Source organism: Anopheles coustani, chromosome 2, assembly GCF_943734705.1.
Source record: "Anopheles coustani chromosome 2, idAnoCousDA_361_x.2, whole genome shotgun sequence".
Lineage (NCBI taxonomy): Eukaryota > Metazoa > Arthropoda > Insecta > Diptera > Culicidae > Anopheles > Anopheles coustani.
In genome coordinates this window covers 72,659,320-72,680,862 of record NC_071289.1, presented here as the reverse complement: position 1 = coordinate 72,680,862, position 21,543 = coordinate 72,659,320, and the positions used below count along the sequence as shown (strand labels likewise).

Genomic DNA, 21,543 nt, shown 5'->3' with positions numbered 1-21,543 from the left:
TTTCGTCGGACAAAAGGGGAAGGCTTCCTTTTTCTCACCTATTTCAACTCAAGCCGCCCATGACCGGGTTCTATTTCGATGCCTTTTATCAGCTTTATCAGAGGAAAGACCCCGATTTTTTTTAAAGTGTCGGTCTATCGTTGGGTCGATCGCCGCGAAGGTTCTTTATATTTACAAAGTTTATTTACCATGTAATTCAGACGTAAGGGACGGTTCTGTGAGGAATCATCGTCAAGATTATTTTTTACCCAATCAAAAGATTCTAATGTTCATGCAAACTGAACCATGGTTCATTACGTCATTCATTATATGATTAATTTCCCTTCGCCGGCGAGGTAACAAATTGTTCTAATATTTCACGTCGTGTATACACACACGACAGATACTTTTGCTAGGGAACAAGACTCTGCGCATTCGTTTCCATAACTATTAGTGTGGCATGACGCACAAGAACTTCGTGCCCGCCCCAAGAAGTACCATCCTTTACTTCCTTTCCAGCTCGAGCGTGCCGTAACCATTACCGATTTCTCGGCAAACAAACAAGGCCTTCTGCTTGAATGTCACCGGAATTTAATGAATTTAGCCATTCTGGAAGGTTGGCGGTGTTGTTCCCGGTGCTGAAAGCCACGAGCTACCTCACCGGTTCATTCCATGCAAACACTTCCTCTCCCTCTATGTATCTTGTTCAGGGGTTCTTTCCTGGTGCCCTGGAGCATCGTCAAGCAGCATGGCGTCGTAAGACGATTCGCGAAACGGACGTGCTGGTGTAAAGTTCAACTTCGTCACGTTGCCCTCCTTTCCGCCGCAGCACCTCCCTTCTATGGCCCGAACTATCCACAACCGGCCAAAAACCGGCTGCCGACCGGCGTGACTCTATAATTAGAAAACATGTAAAATAATTTCATTACATGACAGCGAGCCAAAAATTAATACAGACAGCCGGGGACTCGTCCTTCGATCGCCCCAGGAGGGGTTGAGGTTGAAAAAGGGAATAAGGTTTTGGTCTTGCGTCTTCTGCCGGGCTTCATTCCAGGTAGACGGTGTTAAGTGGCGGAGTCGGGGGTTTCGGTCAGAAACGCCGTATTAGAAAAGTGCCGCGAGGTATAGAATAACATCCTGCTCAAATACTTGCACGCCGTCGGTGTGGACCGGAGCAAGCGGCAAGCGGCGCTGGTTTCTTGTTACACGGTGTTGGAAGTGTGAACTTCTCGCAAATGGCCGCGATACTCGCTGGACCGCGATAAATTCGAGGAAAACATGCGCACGCTGGCAAACGTGTTTCGATGGTGTAGTAGTATGTCAGCTATTGATTAAAAATGTTTTGAAGGGTTTTACGAACTTTAAACGAACATCAACGATTGATAACATATATTAGTATCGATATCTTTTTGATCCTTCTCATGATTTTTTAGCAAAAACAATCCCGTTTCGATAGTCATAAGTAAAGATTGAGTCCACATCATTCCTAATCATAATTATTGTTAGAGACAATCCGGAACTGTGAACCCGGAATCGCTCTAACAAGCACCTGTCAAAAATGAGGAACTTTTATAGATAGAAAAATGTGTATAAAAGCGCGAAAACAGACAACGGTCTTTTCAGTAACAAACAAATTGTGCAATAAAAAGACTAAAGTTTTGGTTGCTTTCCAGCCAATGTTGATACTTCCTACAATTTGTTAATTTTTTAATTTTGTTTGTAACAATTATCATAGAGTTTTTTTTCTATTAAATATTGTTATTCGTGTTCTCTAATACACTGGAGGAAACAAGAATAGCACCACCCTGTTTTTTGACAATTTTTTTTATATTTCCATAAAGTTGGAGCTTTTTCGAGTTTGGTACGTTATTACAATCAGTTTCACAACTTTCCAGTGGATTATGGTCGCTTTAATGTGGAGAACTACCATTTAAACCGAAAAAAGCCTAAAAATGGAGAGGAAATAAAAATAGCACCACTTTGGTTCTTTGTTCAGCAATTGAAGATATTTAAAAAACTAATAATCTTAAATGAGTTTTTAAGATATTAGTAGTTAGTATGGAACCTAAACTGTAGAAATTACATTTTATTAGTCGTGTGTTGTTTGATTTTCCAAGCCATTTAGAAGACAGGAACAGCATCGCTTCGTTAAAACCGAGCTAAACATCAAAACTGACCATGGTAGTAGAGGGCAGTTCCCTGAAAATCAGTCATTAAACCTTCCGATTACATATCATAGTAGTAGGGTTGGTGAAACATTCCGGTAACGACGGCCACCAACGGGACGGGAAGGACCAACGCGGGATTAAAACCCAGCTTACGGAGATGGATATGTGAATAATTTATAAATAAGGAGCAAATCAGGGACGAATAGTCATTCTAAATCATGCAGAATTCAACTTAAGGTGCCATAAGACATTTGCAGCAAATTACGTTGAGAGGGGAAAACTACAAGTAGCCACAAAGATTCCGCAAGTCCAACATGACAGAGCGACATGCATTGAAACGGTTCAAACTCACTTCAAGGTATGATTGTTGCTGCGACGCATGAAAAAAAGTTCTTTTCAGGCGAAAACAAGTTCATTCTTGATTTTCTACATTGTTGGAAACAGTTCGGACCCATAAGTTCGAACTCGCTCCAACAGCACCTGTCAGACGAAAAGGGAACGATACTAGCGTTAGAAAACCGATAAAAGAAGTGGAAAAGCGGGAAAAAGCTCGGACTCTTGTACAAGCACAACCAACGGGAATAAAGAGTAAATTTTTGGCTTTTCTTTGCCACAATTCCTAAGAATTCTTTTAATTCCCGCGAAGTAGAAAGTGTTTGCAACATACATGTTTGACAATACTTTTAGCTAGATATTCAACAAGAACCTGGTGTTAAAATGAGCCGGAACGTTGGTGGTGTTAAACCATTAATATGGGGAACTCTCTCACTGCAACGAAAGCTTACCTTGCCATGCATCTGACTGAGAATGAAGTTTAATGTACTAGAAACAAGATTAATTGATCAAAATTAAACTTGGATGAGCTTTGACTTCGTTTTCCAATAAAAACATACCGGATTCCATGAGTTGATGTTGACTACAGGTTGGATTCCTGACATAAGAATGGAGCTATCAAGGTGGCCAGCAGGCTCTCCGTATCCTAATCTCATAAAAAACCTTTGGCCTATTCATTGTCATCGTGGTTGTCTTCAAATGTCAAACATTGGAGCAACAATTACGTGGTAATACGTAATCGTGAATGCTGGGAGCGCCATGAGCAGAACTCTCTGAAAAAAATTATTTTGTACCTCCAAGTCACCGCGTATTGAAGGGATTAGATACAAGTACTCTTATATTTACTAATACAATCATTAAATTATATTTCAATTGAGGTTTTGTTAGAATATCTTCAATTGTTGAACAGAAAACCAAAGTGGTGCTATTTTTATTTCCTCCCCGTTTTCATGAATTATTGGATTTTAACGTTATTAGCCCACATTCATGCGACCGTAATTCACCGGAAAGTTGTGAAACTGATTGTAATAACGTACCAAACTCGAAAAAGCTCCAATTTTATAGAAATATGAAAAATATTGTCAAAAAACAGGGTGGTGCTATTCTTGTTTCCTCCAGTGTATAGAAGCTTTCTGTCAATCGTTCCTTTACCTACTTTGTGACTTAGTGAAAGTGTTGGTAGGACTTTAGAAAAATTAAAGTTGTATTATGTGTACCTTCACAAAAGTTTCCAATTCGAAAAAGTGAACTACAAACGTTTCCATACGCCACAGAAAATAACTTGAAACAAACGATTTGAGCATATTGCATCGCTAATGTGACAAATTATCGTAACTGAAACATGCCATTCGTGACCGTACTGCGATGATTTTATTCGTTCCAGTTTATGATCCCAGGTTAACTACCTCCAGTTAGCGAAATTCAATTAAACGCATTATACCTGTGTAAGCACTCGTGTTCTTTATTTGCTGTTTTTTTTCGTTCGTGTATTATTGTTTATCGGCGACACACCATCTACAATCAGGCGCGGCCACAGCATAAAACAAAATAAAACAAACGTCGGATGGGCGGGAACCGAGCCGACCGAACCAAAATGGCTCATTAATGCCTTGTTATCCGTCTTTAGGCGGCAATGGCGGGCGGCTTGAGCGGGTCAGGAAGAAGGGAAAAAAACGCACGCTTACGAATAGTCAAGCGACACGTAATGCCGGCCATTGGGCGTAGGCTGTCCGGCTCACCATAAAACTTGTCCGTTGGTACAACCGGGAGGAACCGGATCGATGGCTCGTAGAGCGAGTGCCTAGCGAAACCCGAAATTAGTAAATATTGTCCGACCGCTCCGTTCCCGCAATCCCGGGCGGGTTTTTACGGCTTAATTTCGGCGCCGCAAATCCCACCACGTTCGTGGGCAGTCGCTGCACGTGCCACACCTGCACACAGCAGACATCGAAACCCCCTGCCCCCGGTTTGACACGGGACTGGCAAGACCAATTCGGGAAGGAAATTGACCGCGACGGCTTTGGGCAGCGTCGGTGAGCTAACAGCAATGTATGTTGCTTCCTGGCGGGTTCGCCAGAATGATTAAGGTTCCGGATTAATTTCACCACCCCCTCCGTCCGCAATATTACGAGTGTCGGCATGTCGCTATCATTAGCCAGGATGGCCGACCCCAGGTGCAGGTGTGTGTGTGTGTGTGGTTGCGTCGGTCTGTACGAACACTGGACAACCCACATCCCTCCAAAATTCTGCAACGTCGATACGATGGTACATCGCCAAAAATAGTGCGGGCAAATTGCCAAATACCTGAGGTTCCCAAAAGGCTCCGAGCGACTCGCCGAAGCCAACGGAGCGGGACGCAAACAGATCACAGTTTTTTATGCTCATTGCATAAAATAATTTTACTTCTATTTTATATTCAAAGGAAGGTGTATTTCTTTCGTATCAGTATTTTTAATATTACTCAAACTTCACGACTTGAACATAAGAGCAACATTTTTTTCCAAAAGCGTTGAGCTATATTATAGCTACTAACAATATTACCCCATATTTGGTGTGATTAGACTTTAGACAAAAGATTCAAAAATACTTTAAAAGTTGAATGAAACAAACTTTGACCAAAGTAAACGATATCCTTAAAAAGGGTCAACCACGACGTCGGTTCGGCAAACGGTTTGGAAATAAAAAGGTTCCTGCCGAATGTTCAACCAAAGCGCCAAACACTCGCTCGATGTTTCCGCCATCTCGATATTGATTTCTCGTTCTGCTTCTTACTTCGAAACACCAAGGACACAGAAAAATCATCAGGCTAAAAGCGGCGGCACCACGTGCGAAAGCATTCCAAACAGGCAGCACAAAGTGGAAGTCATCGCAGCAAGGCTCCGTAGAGTAAATTGATTGTTCACGTGTGTTTGTTTCTGATTGTTTCGTTCGTCGCCCTTCCCCACGAGTGGTTTGCTCGCAAAGACATCCTTTCAGCGAAAGAATAAATTAAATTTAAGTCGTCTCCGATGGGGTTGTACTTATCCTCCCGACAAGGCAAAACAAGAGCAGAGCGAAAGAGAGAGTGTGTGTGTTTGTGCGTATTTTATTGGCAAAAAAGAATGATACACACGACAATGGAGCCGATAAGACGCCATTACATCATGGCGTGCGCCTTTTGTGGCGATCGTTTTTCTCGTTGTCACTTGTGTCATCGCACATGACGATGATGATGGAAGCGGGCGGCCTGAGGTGACAAGCGTGTGTATGCCAATATTGATGGCACACAATAATGCTCACGGGTAAAGTTGTGCTGACACCACTTCGACGATCCAGTATATTTATTTCCCGAGTTGTGGGAAGTGGGGGATGAAAAGATGAAATTATTCTAAACGATGTTCAGTGGAAAACATTATCACATCGAAACCATCATACCGATACGATGAAGTAACGGATGGCATACACCAACGGGATAATACACATTTTCAATTACATTTACAATTTGTCAGCAGCCCTCTGGAAGGACCCTAAATGCCTTCTCTGGGCAGAACACATTGCCGAAATCACCGAGAAGAATAATACAATTACACTCCAACTGTAAAAAAGCATCATATCGATTCCTCAACCTATGAATATAACCTTGTGCTAAGGGGCACGTCCACAAATCGCTGGTCGGTTGTCCCATGTCGGGTGTTTTATTTGCTACCATACCGTGGAGGATATTGGAAATGGAATTAAATTTTCTCGCCCCTTTCAAGAGTTTATTCACTTAAGATTCTGCCCTCATTACGGGGTTTTTCAATTTTCCCGCACGCAAAACATGACATTCGTACAGTAAGCGTTCAAATGGCATGGGAAGAAAAACAAAATATCGACGAGTTTCGTTCGCCCCGTGTCTGGAAATCAGGAGCACAAATTACCACCGAAGGAATATGGACGTTGCGTAGCGTACGGTTGCCGTAAAAAGGATATGAAAATGTTAATGGATTTCCGCTGGTAACGCTGGCGCGGCCCGGTGCCAGGAAGCGATCAGGAAACTCCGTCCATTTTTCGCAATTTCGTAACCAACACTCAACCCGCCCCGCCGTCCAGCCGCTACCGGGCCGACAACAGTTTATCCTGTGTGGGTGTGAGTGCGTACCGTGTGCGGAAACGCCAGAACCGTCGAGCATCATTTACGTGCTTTGACTTCCAGCTCGTACTGCGGAGTAGGCTATCCAGCGGTGCCCCCCCGACGAAGGTGCCGATGGATAATTCGACCAAAATCAGCAACCATTACGAACCGATTGCCTCCGCACACAACAGTGCCGGCTTGTGCCGAATCGGATATTGCCATGCAACCTGAGTAGCGTGTTTGAGTGCCCAACCGGGTTTCGGGGAATTTTGGCCCTTAAATGTAGCATCGACACGGCGTTTATCGGTAGCAGAGAATGTTTCGGTTAATTATGTGTAACTTGAAACGATTAATAATGTGGCCTAGGTCTAGTAATTGCTCATTGCTGTGAAATTTTAGCCCTCTTCATTTATTTATTAAAAACCAACATATCACTAGTTAAAATGTTATTCAAAAAATCACGGGAATACACGATACGCAAATCAAATGAGCGCCAATTTTACATCAAAAACCGCACGGGATCGAAATTACGTCGACTGTCATCCGAACTCTCGAAGTCGCCTTTCTAACGACGCCCGGTTTAATGATGGGACCGGAGCGCCATGGGTAAACATAAACAGATGATAATTAGGGCAACGAATTTCAAACTCATTTCGCAACCGGACAAAACTTTGCCGTCCTGCCGGCGGTGGGTTAATTTTGCTCGCGAAATGCGAACAAGGCCGTGTACGATGAAACGGCCGGAGATGAGAGGAGTTCTAAAATTGTGAGTATCTTTACGAGTTTGTTCCTGGCGCGCCGTAAGCCGAACGTTTCCCTCGGCATTCTTGCTGTCTTACAGCTGCTGCCTGCCTGCAGTAACCACTCGACGATGTACATTTTGACACTTTGTTTAACACGTTTCATGGATCGAAAACGATGGCAAAGGGGGAATGAAAACTAGACGCTATTTTGACGAAAAGATGTTTTCTAGAGAAAGCAGTAGAAGGTGACAGTTAAAAGTTTTAGTCTTATTTATTTTGCAGATTAATGTAATTTAAGTTTTTAATCAGGGTGCATTTAAAAATGAGCTGCTAAATTACGATTCATGTTTAATTGTAAAATCATGATCAAAATGGAGACGCCTGGTGTTTTTCCTCAAATCTAATAATCATCCCACGTCCCGTGTCCGAGTCGTTCTATTTAGTTACTACAAGAATTCTACAACATTTTGCCGGAAATTCTACGAATCCTCTTGAAGCTTTCCGAGGCCCTACGAAAAGAAAAACATCAGCCCTACCGAACCAGGAAAAACACGTTTACTGAAACGAAGCCCTATAAATACGGCGCCGAGGGGCTAAAACTCTGGGTGTAAATAACTCCTCCAGCGAAAAGCAAAACAACATTTTCAATCTAATACACCGGGGGGGAGGCTGAAAAATTGGATAAATTTCCCTCCAGTGGATTTCGTATGATGGAAATGGTAAGTTTGGCACTCACACCACCGCACTTTCTCGTTCTCTCACCACGCGCTCGCGCATAATACGAGGGCACAAGAATCGGAGAAAAACGGTACCTCGAATACCTTTTCCATGATCCGCTAGCGAATTACAATCACTGCCTAGAATAGGACGAAATCCTTTTTATGTAAGAAAATACATTTTCAGTTCTTGGCATAGCATGAAGAAGGCACCCGAAATGGAAATGGGATAGAAACAAATGCTCACCATGAATCCGCATATCATCATTAGCTTACAGGATGAGCATGGCGAGCACAAAAAAAGGCATGGAATTTCGGCAGATTCCTATACCACATTTCGACGAAACAGAGAGTATGGCATGTTTGTTGGCTGTCGGCGTGAAAAACAATGGCCGCAACAGACGCGTCAGGCGTAAATCACAGCTCCGACTATGCAAGAACAAAAACGAGGCGAATTCAACTGAGAGTGTGAAGTTGGCTTGGAGCTTCAGTCTTTAAGTAGCCGTCGAAACGTCTTACCCTGTCCCACGTGAGCGGACTGACACGCGATTGCCATGCGAAGCTTCGTAATGGCAGGACATTACGTACATTTATTAAGCACCCGAATGGATAATCGAATCACGCCTGTATCGGAAAGCGAACACGCAAGACGACCCGAAGAGGATCGGTTTTTGCGGATGGTAGAACCATAAAACCCTCCGGTTATTCGCCACTAAAAATAGCTCATCGCTCGTTATGCTCATTTGCAATAATTTTTTACAAGCTTCAGAATGGAGGAACCGTCTCGAGTGTTGGGCTTTTGCACGGCACAGAAATGTGCTACTTGTGCGCTGCCATTGAGAGTGTTCGCCGGTGTGGGAAGATGCCGTGCGCCATAAAGAATTCCATTCCGAATTCAAACGCCAACGTCCCGCCACCCAGGACCAACATTTTTCCTTTCAGTTCGTTCGCTTTTCGTTTGCGCTTTTGTGGTTCGTGGCTAGCTTCTTCGGACCAGCTTCATCGTCTCGGCATCAGGAGCCGGGGTTCATTTGGCCGCAAATGGCATGTCGGAGGGGCACGACGGAGCATTCCAGCACCAAAATAGAACGTTCTCGGCAAAATACACAGCACGCTTCGGTGAACTGAAACGAAAATAAGACGGTGGTGTCTATTCTCGTGCCGCCGTTCGAAAGCTTATTTCCTACGTTTTATCGGTTTGAAAGGGAGGGAAGTGCGGTGAAGAATTGATTCCGTTCCTCGCAAAACTTTGCCTCTGTCAGTGTTCTATTAAAGAAAATAAACAAATAAACAAACAAGTGCAAATTTGTTCGGAAACAACCCGTCCCGAATGCACTTCACTAGCACGAAACTTTCATATTCCGTCAAACGTTCGCAAATGTGTCGCACGTAGATAAAAACTTTAATCCCCCTCTCAATGCGACGCTCGGGAACGCCCGGCAGAGGAATATTCAATGTTCTGAAAGTTAAAAAATCGATTTTATTATCCTGTTCCTTGCAGGCCAACTTTGCACTCAAACCGCGATTCGCGTTTTTACGATGGCGCGCGAAGTTTTCGCCCAGAAAGCACAAGTGCGCCCAAGTAAAAGGGACTTTTTTAATTACTTTATGTCGTCGCGACCGCCCTGAGAAACGCGCCAACAGTGCCACACCTGGTGCTATTAATTTGTCATTGTCTTTTAAAGCACTTTATGGGAGCCGTTTGCGAACGGTTGTGAGAACAAGCACTTGAGAACTTCCCGGCTGAAGGAAGACAAATAGGATGCAAGTGCATGCGAAAGACAATGGGAGAATGTAAAGTGAATAATTTAGATCTCCAGTGTTCTTAGGAATATATTTAGATGCAAGAAGGAGTGCTTAGAATATCTAAAACAAAATTCTAATGAGAACTGTAATAGAGAAAACATTTTTCCATATGATAAGAAATGGTCGGTTTTCGAAATGGAAAATCTAATAAATTTATGACTTTTATTTTACACACCTGTCGACCACTGTTGTGTCTCAGATGAGTGTTTGTCTTATTCTATTACGACCATCAACCGCACTTGTTTTCTTTTTCTTGCGTTATTTTCTTGCGTTGCGATCGTTAAAACAACTCCATAAAAAAAACTCTGCTTGATGATTTGCTTCCATTGTGTTTCACGCGACCAAATCGCAACCGGGGTAAAACTTTAACCAGCGGAGGACACAACACTACGGAACGGTATCCTTTTTCGCTGACGTCAGCAACCGTGTCGTTCAGGAGGTTTCTCTCTCGGGAGGTGGATCCTCGTTTCACCCCGTAACAACTTAATGTCAACAATCTCGGGCATTCGGGCACCGAAACTAAACCCCGTAAGTGCTTGCACGATTTTCGCACATACACACGCTCACCGAAGGAGGGAGCATAGGAATGGCTTCGCTCGCTTGCTGACGTCGTGATGTTTGTACAGACACGTGCGACCGGACGGTGGAAAACCGTGTTCAAAAGAAGGAACTAAGCCGGGGAGGATACAATGGATGAAATTAAAATTAATCGGCGAAAGCAATGGTGCGTTAAAGTAGCTATGGCAAACGAAAAACTGCACAGATTTTTATGCAGCAAAACAAAAAAAGGGAAGCAATAATGATCGTACGAATCGTTTGGGAACCGAAACAAAAGATGACTTGCGCACAACCGACACGAACATTATCTCGTAAATTATTTAATGTATTCCACAGACGATCGAAAACGTGTATCATCCCTGGAGCTCCGTTGTCGGCGAGTACACATTCGAGATTTTCCAACATCGACCGCCCAACTCTCTGGGGTCGATCGATTCGAATCTCATCAGGGTAACGGTGTCTCCTCCGAGCGTCCTTTCGATCAAACGCCCTCCCCAATGCGGCCGTAGGTCAACGAAACAGCAGAGAAATTGGGGACCGTTGGAGGGATCGTTTCAACTTTTGGCAGCGCTTCCGAAGTCTCGTACGGCCGAAGGGGAGAAGGAAGACTTTCCGAAAATGTCATGAATTTCTAAAACCGATCCGAAGCGATAAGAAAAGGCGCGGTTCGTGGGGCGAGAAGGGCCAGATACGGTCTAAATGATGGGGCCGCTATACGCGCCCGTGATAGATACGCACGCAAGGGCACGGCATGTTTTGGGGAAGATCTGCGTAGGTCAAACAGAAGACGTGGGAACTTTTATTAAAATTTAGACTAAGCCCAACGATAACGGAATTGATTCATTCATTTTTCAAGGCCCCAACAACCGTGAAGAGCCGTACCTAAATGAGGGAACTCTCAGGAACTCGGAGGAGAAGCCGGCGAAGTGATGATTTATAGATACCCTGTTGGTTGCCCGATACGGACGGTGAAGGTATCGTCGCCCGAGGAACACATTAAACATAAATTACCAGGCGCCTCCATGAGTGGCGATAGGCATCGCCAATGACACTAAAAGCCAGTGGAGGAAATTTGGCCCGATCGGGTAGGTGAACGTTTTAAGAAAATGTTTCCCTTTCCCCGACTTTTCCTTGCTCCGCACGTCGCCAAACTAGACCGCAGCCGATGATGGGTAGTAATTTTAGAGCCATTCCAGTGGCATCGTACCAGGCGTGCGGTTTCAACCGTTGGACCGGACGGGAGCTTTTCCAAGTGTGCGTTGAAAGGAAAAACAGACCAACTCTTCACAGTCCTCGCCTCTCGGCGTACGGAGCGCCAAATCAAATGGCTTCTACAGCGTGAAAAGGCTGGCCTGGCGAAAAGAGCACACGCCAGACGCCACGTCATCGAACCGAAACTGGCGAAACCGAGCTTTTCGGGACCGAGAAAAGGGAGAACCTCATTAATCTTATTTTACTGCCATCGACCTTGCTGGAGGGGGCGCTGCTGCTGCTGGGAAGACAAATTAGAGCCGCCCGCTGGCGAAGGTGGTAGCATCGGAATGGTCGGGAAGGAAGCCACGAAGCCGTTGACCGATTTTTGGAAAAAGGAAAGGCCCGCTCGTGCGATTGTGGCCCTTCGCGCGGCACTTCAGCGAACAACCATTTCAACACGGCGCCTTTATGAGCGGGTATACAGTTTCTACTTTAGACCATCCGAAACCGGAGGAATCGAAACGACAAAAATGGGATTTATCCTTCCCTTTTTTTGGACATTAAAATGTACAGTCCTTTCCCTGTTCATTGGCTTTTAGTTTTAAATGTCGCTCGAAACGGCCAATCTCACGGCAGTGTAAACTATTTCAATGGAAAAATAAATTAAAGGGTTCCGTAAAACCGAACCGTAAAGAACAGATTTTCTTCTTTCATCTGCTTAAACACACAAAAATACTCTCCCTTTAGCAGCACCCTTAGCTCCGGTTTCCGCAATTTATTTCACATCCGTTGGTAAAAGTACCAAGTCCACAAGTAAAACAAATCCTTATTTTATGGCCCACCCCTTTTGCCCAACTTGATTGCACCCTTTCCTAGAAAATGGTCAACGCAACGGTCGTGCAGAGTTTCAGAAGCGCAGATTTATGAGCAGCTTCGCTGATTTACGGCTGGACGAGAGACTGTGTGTATCGGGTGGGAAGTAACTTTCCCGACGCGCTTTCTCGTGGCTTGGATTACACGACGCACGCTCGGTGGACAAGGAAAAACTTTTACCCTAAGCTTTGTTGAAACAGGAGGAAAAGCACACCAGCGAATGGGAGACTCGCTCGGCGTTAAAGTTCTCAGCACAGCATGAACCAACCATCAAGATTATTAATCACGCAATCATGTATCCAAGTCATACAATTGTCAGAGTCCTCGTGAAATCAACAGGTAGGATAATTAAAGAGAAAGTTAAACGAACATTTCGTTTGGTGTATATTTCCCAACACCCTCGTATCAAGCTTATTTTCCAATGCTAGGATCACGATTACCATGGGAAAATCACTCGAATTTTCCAATCATCTTCAGGAGAACTAAGCTAATACACCATTGTCCGACTCAAGGAAAACTCCCCAAAATACAACGACTGAAACACGCCATCGTACGAAAAATAGCCCCACCTGGGACCGACATTTATGCACGGTCGTTATATTCTTGCAGCTTTTCCAAGCACAACCATTTCCAGACCGAACCGTACCCTCGTCCACTGGACCAATAAACGAACGAGTGGAAAAATACAGTAAGTTTCTTCGGCACTTCATTTAGCGCCCGGTCGGTGGAGCTTTTTTCCAATGTTCGTCGGGTCCCTGATGGGAAAAGACGACAACCCAACCCAAAAAAGCCCAAACGAAAAAAAAAAATGGAATCAAACGGACAAACACCCGATCAATAAAGCAATTTTCACACAATTTTAGCATCGTCCAAGGCTCGCTTTTGAGCATGGGTGGTGGTGGTGGTGGATATACTTTCGACTGACCTTCCCCTCCCGGATACCCGCCGCCACACCATTGAGCATGCTCCGTTCCGAGGCCGTTAAATTACATCCGCAGTTTTTATGGAATTTAGCTCGCGACCACCAGCGACGCAACATGAACACAAAGACCTGCGAAAAGCGCAGCGTCTGGGCGGCTGTGTGCTAGAGGAGCTGGCCTGAGGAGCGGCCCGGCGGCGCTCAGATTGTCTTGTCGAAGTCAAATGACCTCATAAAAAGGACAACGTTATTGGTGTTGATTTTGCGTAGCAAAACAAAAACCCGGGCGATCGGGCGGCAATTAAATGAATAATGATTGAATTTCGGCTGCGTATGGTGTCGGAATGGCTTTGATCAAGTTAAATTAAGCTAATTAACACATAAATCAAACCAAATTGCCTGATTAACATAACCATCCGGGTTCAACACATCTTAATCGCGAAATCAATCGATACTTTATGTACAACGAACAGAAACGATTTTAAAAACCAAGCATTTGTTTTTAAAATAATTTTCTTAAAACTGTACCATCTTCATTTGAATACAGAACGTTTAAAAAATAGAGTAAAGCAGTCGAATGTGTCAGAGTAGAGGAGAACTATTCTTCTGAGTTTCAAGCAATTTTCCACACCCATACACAACCCCCGCACCAGGACGGATGAGAACCCAGCAAAAAATCGATTGCTTTACCCTAATTTCCTGCGTTCACAAAGAATCGTCTAACCGAAAAGTTCATTCAAAGAACCACCCACTTTGCCTAGCGGCAGCAAAATGTAAAACATCCCTAGCAGCGAAGGGCAGACGACTTTCATGTAACGTTAAAGGCCTTTCTTTCGAACAGTAATTTTTCTTTCGAACAGTAATTTTTCTATCGTACAGCCCACCACCTCCTCTAGCCACCGGCTAGTTTGAGTGGTCAGTCCTCACCCTACAGCAAAAGTTAAATGGCCCGAAGTACAAAGCGCTTTTTTATCATCCAACTTAGCGGGCGAGAGTCTGGTGTACTTCGAAGGCTTCCGAGGGTGAGTTCGGGAGGGTCCGGAAGGTTTCGGCTTGCCTTTATTCCCTTTAATCAGGGCCCGTGTTTGAAGCTCAGGCCTCAGGTGATTGAGCGGAACTGCCCGATATCGTTAGGTGAAGGGACGTTTATAGCGCTTCCGAATTTCCTTTCACGATGGAAATGCGTTTAAAGTGTGTGTGTGTATAAATGTGTTTATACGGACGAGTGTTATTTCCTCATAAATTGTGTCTATTTCAAAAACCACTTCACGGAGAAGATTTATGATGACGGGGTCTGTCAAATCCTTTGCTTAAACTGATACTGCTGTTAACAAAATAGTTATAAACTCTCTACTTAAAACTCCCATTCCACCTGTCCTGTGGCATACAATTTCTATCCTCCATCGAAAGTTTTCCTCTACATTTGCTCTTTGCTAATACTTACTATGGCCGCTTTTCTTCCCATTGGATTTACTTTTGTTTTTCCTCGGGTAAAGATGGATTTTACTCTGTCCGCATCCCATCCTGTGGCACTTTCAGAAAAAGAGTGGCGAAAGAAGACTCTATTCTTTTTCTTTTTTTTCTTTTGTTTTTTTTAACACAAAAACACTACACTCGCACAGCACGCGCACACATCTGTAGACTTTGTTTGCTTAGCTACCCCGCCCGGTAGAGGCTCGGCTGGTTCGCCGCTTATTCATGTTAGGTGACACTTTGCACTGAACTGCATTGCACAACAAACTGACCTACCGCACGACACATTTAGATCATTTCTTGGGTAAACTTTTCCGGAAAATCACAGTGAAACCTACAGGAGAAGTTGAACATATCAATAAAGCACAATTTTGGCACAGTTAAACACATCACAATTAATTGGCGAAGTCGCCCATCGCTTCACAGACTAAAAAAAATACTAAACGAGATTCAACAAAATTCCACATATCATAATGCCTTTATCCCTCAGCAATAAATCAGTTTGGGTTTGTATTCCTTAAATGATGCAGATGATACGATTTGGAACTGTTTGGAGCGTATATCCTGAAATGAGAGAAAATAAGAGATAAACTTTAGTTAAACCACATGAAAGTTTGTTCATAATGTATGATTATGATTAATGCTCGATGCTAAACAAAACCCAATATCATTTACACTATAACTATATATAAATTGTATATATTCCTTGATGCCAAGGTGCTTAATCGAAGTTAAGCTTAAAGATTTTATTTGTTGACCAAAAAAATAAACGTCTGTTTTTCAGTATCAGAACTAATACACATTTTCCTAAATAAAACAAAAGATCACACATAAATTTTTTTTTCCCTAACCTGGCCCGTATTAAGAACAACAATTTGGTTTTCAATCATGAACAAACCACTCAAAGTGGCGACCATCAGAGGCTTTTGGCCGGGAGAAGATTAAAGTGCTCCCAAAAACCCGCTCGTATGGCCAAATTTATGTGCCCCACCGTGTCCCGATGAATCCAAAGCACTTTGCCGCAATTTGCAATTTGGTGAACCTCCCCGGGTGTGCCTTCGTTGGGCTTAATTTCCCTCCTTCCATTCTACACCCCGCAACTCTTTGTCGCGCCCGAAGAAAAACAATTTCCCAATGCAACGATAGGCTCCAATGGTTGATGGGAGCATTCTATGGGAGTACCTCAGCTAGCTACCAGCACTCTGCCTTCCTGCCTCTAAACCCTCCACCTTTCTGTCGATGATGTGTTCATTTTACCTAATGCAATATTCTCCTGAAATGGACACAGGACAACAACGAAAACAACTAACAGCGCACACGACACCGTTGGGGCCTATTGGGGAATGTGTTCTTTTTTCCCCAGGTTTCTGCCTGATTTTGCTCCGGCCAATAACAGCCCAGAGAGCCAGCCCGGACGCTAGTACGCTTCCTGCGTGGCCCGGAAAATTAATTAATCATTTCGCAGCGATAATTTAATTGAATTCAGTGTCCTCTTCCCTCCCGTCCTCACCAACGACGGTGATTGATTGCGCACCGAAATGGCAGTCACCATCAACCGGAGCGCGCTTACTTACAGCGGCCCCGTTCGTCCACTAGACGGCGGAAGCGAGGCTGGCCCTGTCGATGATGTCGACGGTGACGCGCGGCACACGACACGGGAATACATTAATAAAACCGGTCAGTTTGGATTGAAGGTTTAACGGCTCACCGTGGACAGAGTGTGTCGCAGAGTGGTGGGAAAGATAGGAAACCTTTGGAGATTTCCCGGCAGCCAAGCATTGATGACTCTACTTAACTCTTCTCATCCATCAAAACTAACTACAGAATTTGGAAAGAGTGTGATATTTTAATAAAATCAAATGGTGTAAAATAATTGATGGAGCAAAACCCCAACACTTGAAAACTTTGAACGCGCCATGGAGGCGCATGGTCTTTTGTACACGAAAACCATTCAAAACGCTTTTTATTTTATTTTCAATGTTTCAAATGATCGCAACAGTGGTGTGTAAATAAATAGCACACGTAATGGCACTTTTTAAACCATTTACTTCTTTATTTCCACTTACATAAATCCCCCCCATTGAGCTGGAAAAGCTATTAACCTTCCATTCCCAGAGCGAACAAAAAAAAAATGATAAAATTTAATTTACCATCTCGCAAACACAACTTGCTGAGTCGACTCGCCATCGCAGGCTACGGATTTAATCATTGCTTCCAGGGTAAGGGAGTATGCCGTGTGAGCGTATGCTTCAGTTCGCACAATGCTCCATATTCGTTCCGGCCCTCGGTCAACCGGACACAATCCCTGCGGGCCACCGAGGAAAACGTACCGAAGAAGGAACCGAACCAAACAAAATAAAAAGAAAACAGAGATGATCCTAAAGTGTGCTGTACAGAAAGCACTAATAACTTCAGCTTAACGCGTGGCCCGGTGCAAGGATTGAGTTTCATAATTTATCATCCACGACGTTACAAAAGGCCGGGCCGGTGTGTATGTGTGCCTCCCGCAACGGCATGAAAAGGAAAGTGTGAGGAAGAAAAATTACTCCAACCATAAAAGGCACTCACTCGCTGCTGCCGCCAGCCCGCCCGTCGAAAACCGCGACACAATCCACCGGAACAACAACGCGGAATGCGCTTTTGCCGCCCCTACGTTTCCCTGTAATGTTTTCCACCCCCGGCTCACATCCACCATGATGGTCCCCAGCCAGTGCTCGACGATGTTGATCAGAAGTTCGCACCGCTTGAGGGAGTTGGATCACAAAAGCCTTCGCACAAGGCATTGGTGCTGTCCACCCTTTTTGAGTTTTTCCATTCACGTTTGCTCCTGGTTGGCGGGAAGCGTCGATAATGAAAGCAAAAGATGAACTCATCGGGGAGAAACGATAAAGAAACAAAGGCAGCAACCGCAAACAAACACGCGACTTGCGAAACCGTTCGTCCCACACGGTTGCGATTGATTATTTATCCTGCCGCTTCACCAACGCTTGGAGCTGAGATGGAACATCTCGCTAACGAAGCAGCAAAGCGGCCAACAAAACGGTGACGAGTACTATTCACCATCGTCATGCAGGTCAATGAACCGCGGCCTTTTCTGACTCGTACTGGAGTTGAAGGCTATATCAACGATAAGAGCACGGAACGAGCTGATAGACATCCGGAAAACTTTCTTGAAATATTTATCATCTCCAAACGTTGACGCTCGACATCAGTCAATGGGGTGCCGAAGCAATCTCTTTCGAAGGTTCGGCTTTCTGCACAATAGAATTCGCTTCAAACCTCTTTCCCTGTTGTCTCGGGGAGTTAGGTTTTGAAAGGTTTTTTTTTGCGTGCAGGTTCCTCCTTTTCCTAATCTCCACATGACATATCGCGCAAGAAATCAGTGCATGGAAAAGGATTGCAAGGATTTATTCTGGAGGGGAAAAACATAACAGAAGTATGTGAAAAAGAAGCCCATTAGGGAAAAAACCCATCCCAGCACAGTGAAAGAGTTACTAGACGAAATTGAAATTTTCCCTCCAACCACAAAACGAACAAAAATCAACACAGCCAAACAAAAATCTGAGAAAAGCCACAGTAGCTCTGATTGAGTGACAAGCCAGAAAAAGATCCCCCATGCAGTGTGTCTGGTTTATCGGTGAGAGATTAACCTTGCGGGCCAGCACGCAGACCGAGATGACGGGGTTGTTTTTATATTTTCTCCACGACATTTGAGTTGAATGTCAGTGATGTTACGAAAGTAAAACTATTTATAAACTTTATATAAACTATTCTTTCTTTCGAAAAAGCAGCAAACTATAAAAAAGATTATTATAATTGTTTCAAATGTAGAAAAAGGAAAAAAACCCACATAAAGACAACAAATGAACTATATCAACCATGATCACCGGCATACTTCATTTAAGAGGGATAGACAATGAAACAAAGCATTAAATAATATTTCTTAACTTGAACGAAAAAAAGTTCTTGGTTTAGATATTTCGCAAAAGGCTTGAGGTCAAAGAAAGAAATAATAGAAAAATAGTATTTTTTGCCTTCGTTCAAGAACGTTGGATGCGGCTCCTTTGAAATTCTCTATTGGTTTTCTTTTGAATGTGAACGTGGTTCCACCAACTATGGATTTAATATCAGCAAGAGGACTGTTAATTAACTCCCAGAGCATTCTCAATATCTTATATGTCTTTCCTATAGAAATTGTACAATACACTAAATATTTGCAGTCAGGCATACTGAATCACCATATTATGCCTTGTTTTACTGGAAATTGCTGATATCATGATAGTGCTTAGAAAAAGAAAATAACATACGGCTAATGAAAAGTTGGACATGATTCATAGCAAATTTATAAGCGGTACTATAAAACAACAAAAATTAAAAAGTGTAAAATATGATTCATTGTTAAGTTAAAAGCCTACTTATAAGAACCTAATTTCGTGAATTTAACCAATAACTTATTGGCGAGTTGACTAAATGGCGAGTAAACCTATTTTGGGAGGAAATGGGGCCATCGAGGTCAACTGACTTTGAAATCACCGCTATAGAAATTGTGCGCAAAAAAAGTATTTGCAGTGAGGCATACTGAATCACCATATTATGCTTTGTTTTACTGGGAATTTCTGATATGATGATAGTGCTTATCTTAAATGAAAAGTTGGATATGATTCATAGGAAATTTATAAGCGGCACTATAAAACATCAAAAATTAAAAAATATGAAATATGATTCATTGTTAAGTTAAAAGCCTACTAATAAGGACTTAATTTCATGAATTTGGGAGGAAATGCGGCCCGCTTAGTCAATTGAGTTTGACATCACTGCTATAAGGGTTAAAAAACTTAAATTCGAACAGCAACGCCATAACCCAATCTGTCACAAATATGGATGTTGCGGTAAGAAAAAAAAGCCACAACTGCCACCGACGAAAAATATAAAACAACGCCCGCCAATATTGGTGCTACTGGACAGCTACCGTTTACCCTTACCGAAGCGAAACTGAACCGATCGATAACAGCCACATACGGTGCACGGGTTTTGTTTGATGTGGAGCAGGTGGTGATCGATTGGCACGACTCGCTTTAATTTATTTTTCGGAAAATCCGCTTCGTTTCTATCCGTTTTTTTTTGCCACCCATTTCCTCCACAAATAGGAGAGCAGAAAAGTGTATCCATCAGTTGGGATTCTTTTTCTTTTTGTCCGTTTTTGTTCAAAGTTCTAGATCAGATGGACGGAATATGTTTTTTGCACGTTCGCGCGAACCGCCGCCGATTGCCGCCGGGAAAACGGACGTTCGCACGTTTTTCCACTCGCGCGAGAAAACGACGCAAACCATCCGGTTTTAAACAAACACACGCGCTTCGGCGTCCCCCTCCCCGGCCGTCCCGCGCTCGACCCGACCCGGCTGTGGAGGATGTAAAAACATGCGTCAAGTGGTGTAGTGTCTCGGCGATATTGAGTGCAAAGTGCTTCCGCCGCAACGCAACCACCACAACCAGCTCACCGCAGACCGACGAAACACCCCGTCCTGCTGCAGGTTTGGGGGTGCGCTTTTCCGTGGGAAAATGTGTGCATACACTGAGGGGGTATGGTGTGTGCAAACAACCCTCATACCTCGCACGACGCATATCGCATCGTGAGGAATCGATAAAGGGTCCGTGTTTGGCAGGAAAGCGACCGGGAGGAGCGGATGGAAAACTAAATGAAAAACCTCTAGTGCACGAGGGTTTGTGGCACGCATATGCTCTATCCTGCCCCGGTCGACGCCGCGTTTCCGTCGTCCGCACGCCGGAACACAGGGCATCTCACGTCATTCAGTAACGGGTGGGGGGGCTGCCTTATGCTCAACATGATGACGGCGAGGCCCGCTCGGTCGCGCTTGCAAGGGCCAGGGATCTATCTGGTGGTGAGTTGGGTGAGCTATTTTTAGCACCGGGTATAATTAGATTTTATACCATTCGCTCGTATGACATGCGACCACTGTGCGACGGCTTGGGCGGAAGGTTGCTTGGGGTGGGGTTCGCTGATGGTGACGGCCTACTTTCCCGTGCTGGCTCTCTATACAGAAGTGTAGGTCAGGGATGAACGACGAGGGTAGAGACACAGGGGGCGCGCAGGACGGAGGGGTGAGGCCCCGAATGCGGCGCCGAAGGAAGAAGGAAAACGTTGGCGCACCGACGGATGGTTGTTGTGCCCATGGATTCACCCGAATGACGACGTGGTTGCTAAAACAGATAAATCGGACACAAAGTGCTAAGCAGTGTGCTAAGTAGGTTGAAACCAAACAAACGTCGCAAACATGGATGAGGTGTGGCTGTACGTAGTTGTGCCCGTCGTTTAGTATGCTGTTTTCTGCGCATCCCATCGCATGTACCGTACTTTATGATCTAGAACAGTTGGGGGTCGACCTACAAGTAAGACAAACGTCTGAAGGTTAAATAGGATGTGAAAAGGGCTGCTTGCATCGGACTACCCAAACACAACTAACCGATGAAGAATTGTTTAAATAAAAGTAGTCAACAATTCCAAAACGTGCAAACTTATAACCTTTTAAAGGTGGTATATTAAAGAAAAAGAAGTTTCCCCTATTTTTCAAAACCAAATACACCAGCAGCTTCCTTCCACACGTGGTGGAGAATAATAAAATCAATCAGTTCATAATGCAGCGTGTTATCTGGCTGGTACCATTCGTAC

The 21,543-nt window shown here is 44.0% G+C and overlaps 1 protein-coding gene across 4 annotated transcripts in view; it reads right to left on the bottom strand.

The window, feature by feature from the left end:
• The window catches only part of LOC131267415 (putative uncharacterized protein DDB_G0271606), a 75,983-nt gene that overhangs the window by 45,393 nt on the left and 9,047 nt on the right, over window positions 1-21,543 (bottom strand). For 2 of the 4 annotated variants that reach the window (XM_058270289.1, XM_058270292.1), the window contains exon 1: window positions 14,827-15,295. In XM_058270289.1, the coding sequence (XP_058126272.1) occupies window positions 14,827-14,905 (79 nt within the window). In that variant the 5' untranslated portion in view covers window positions 14,906-15,295. Of the gene's footprint in view, window positions 1-14,826; window positions 15,296-21,543 lie in introns of those variants that run through there. The other 2 variants (XM_058270291.1, XM_058270290.1) reach the window with 2 other exon arrangements.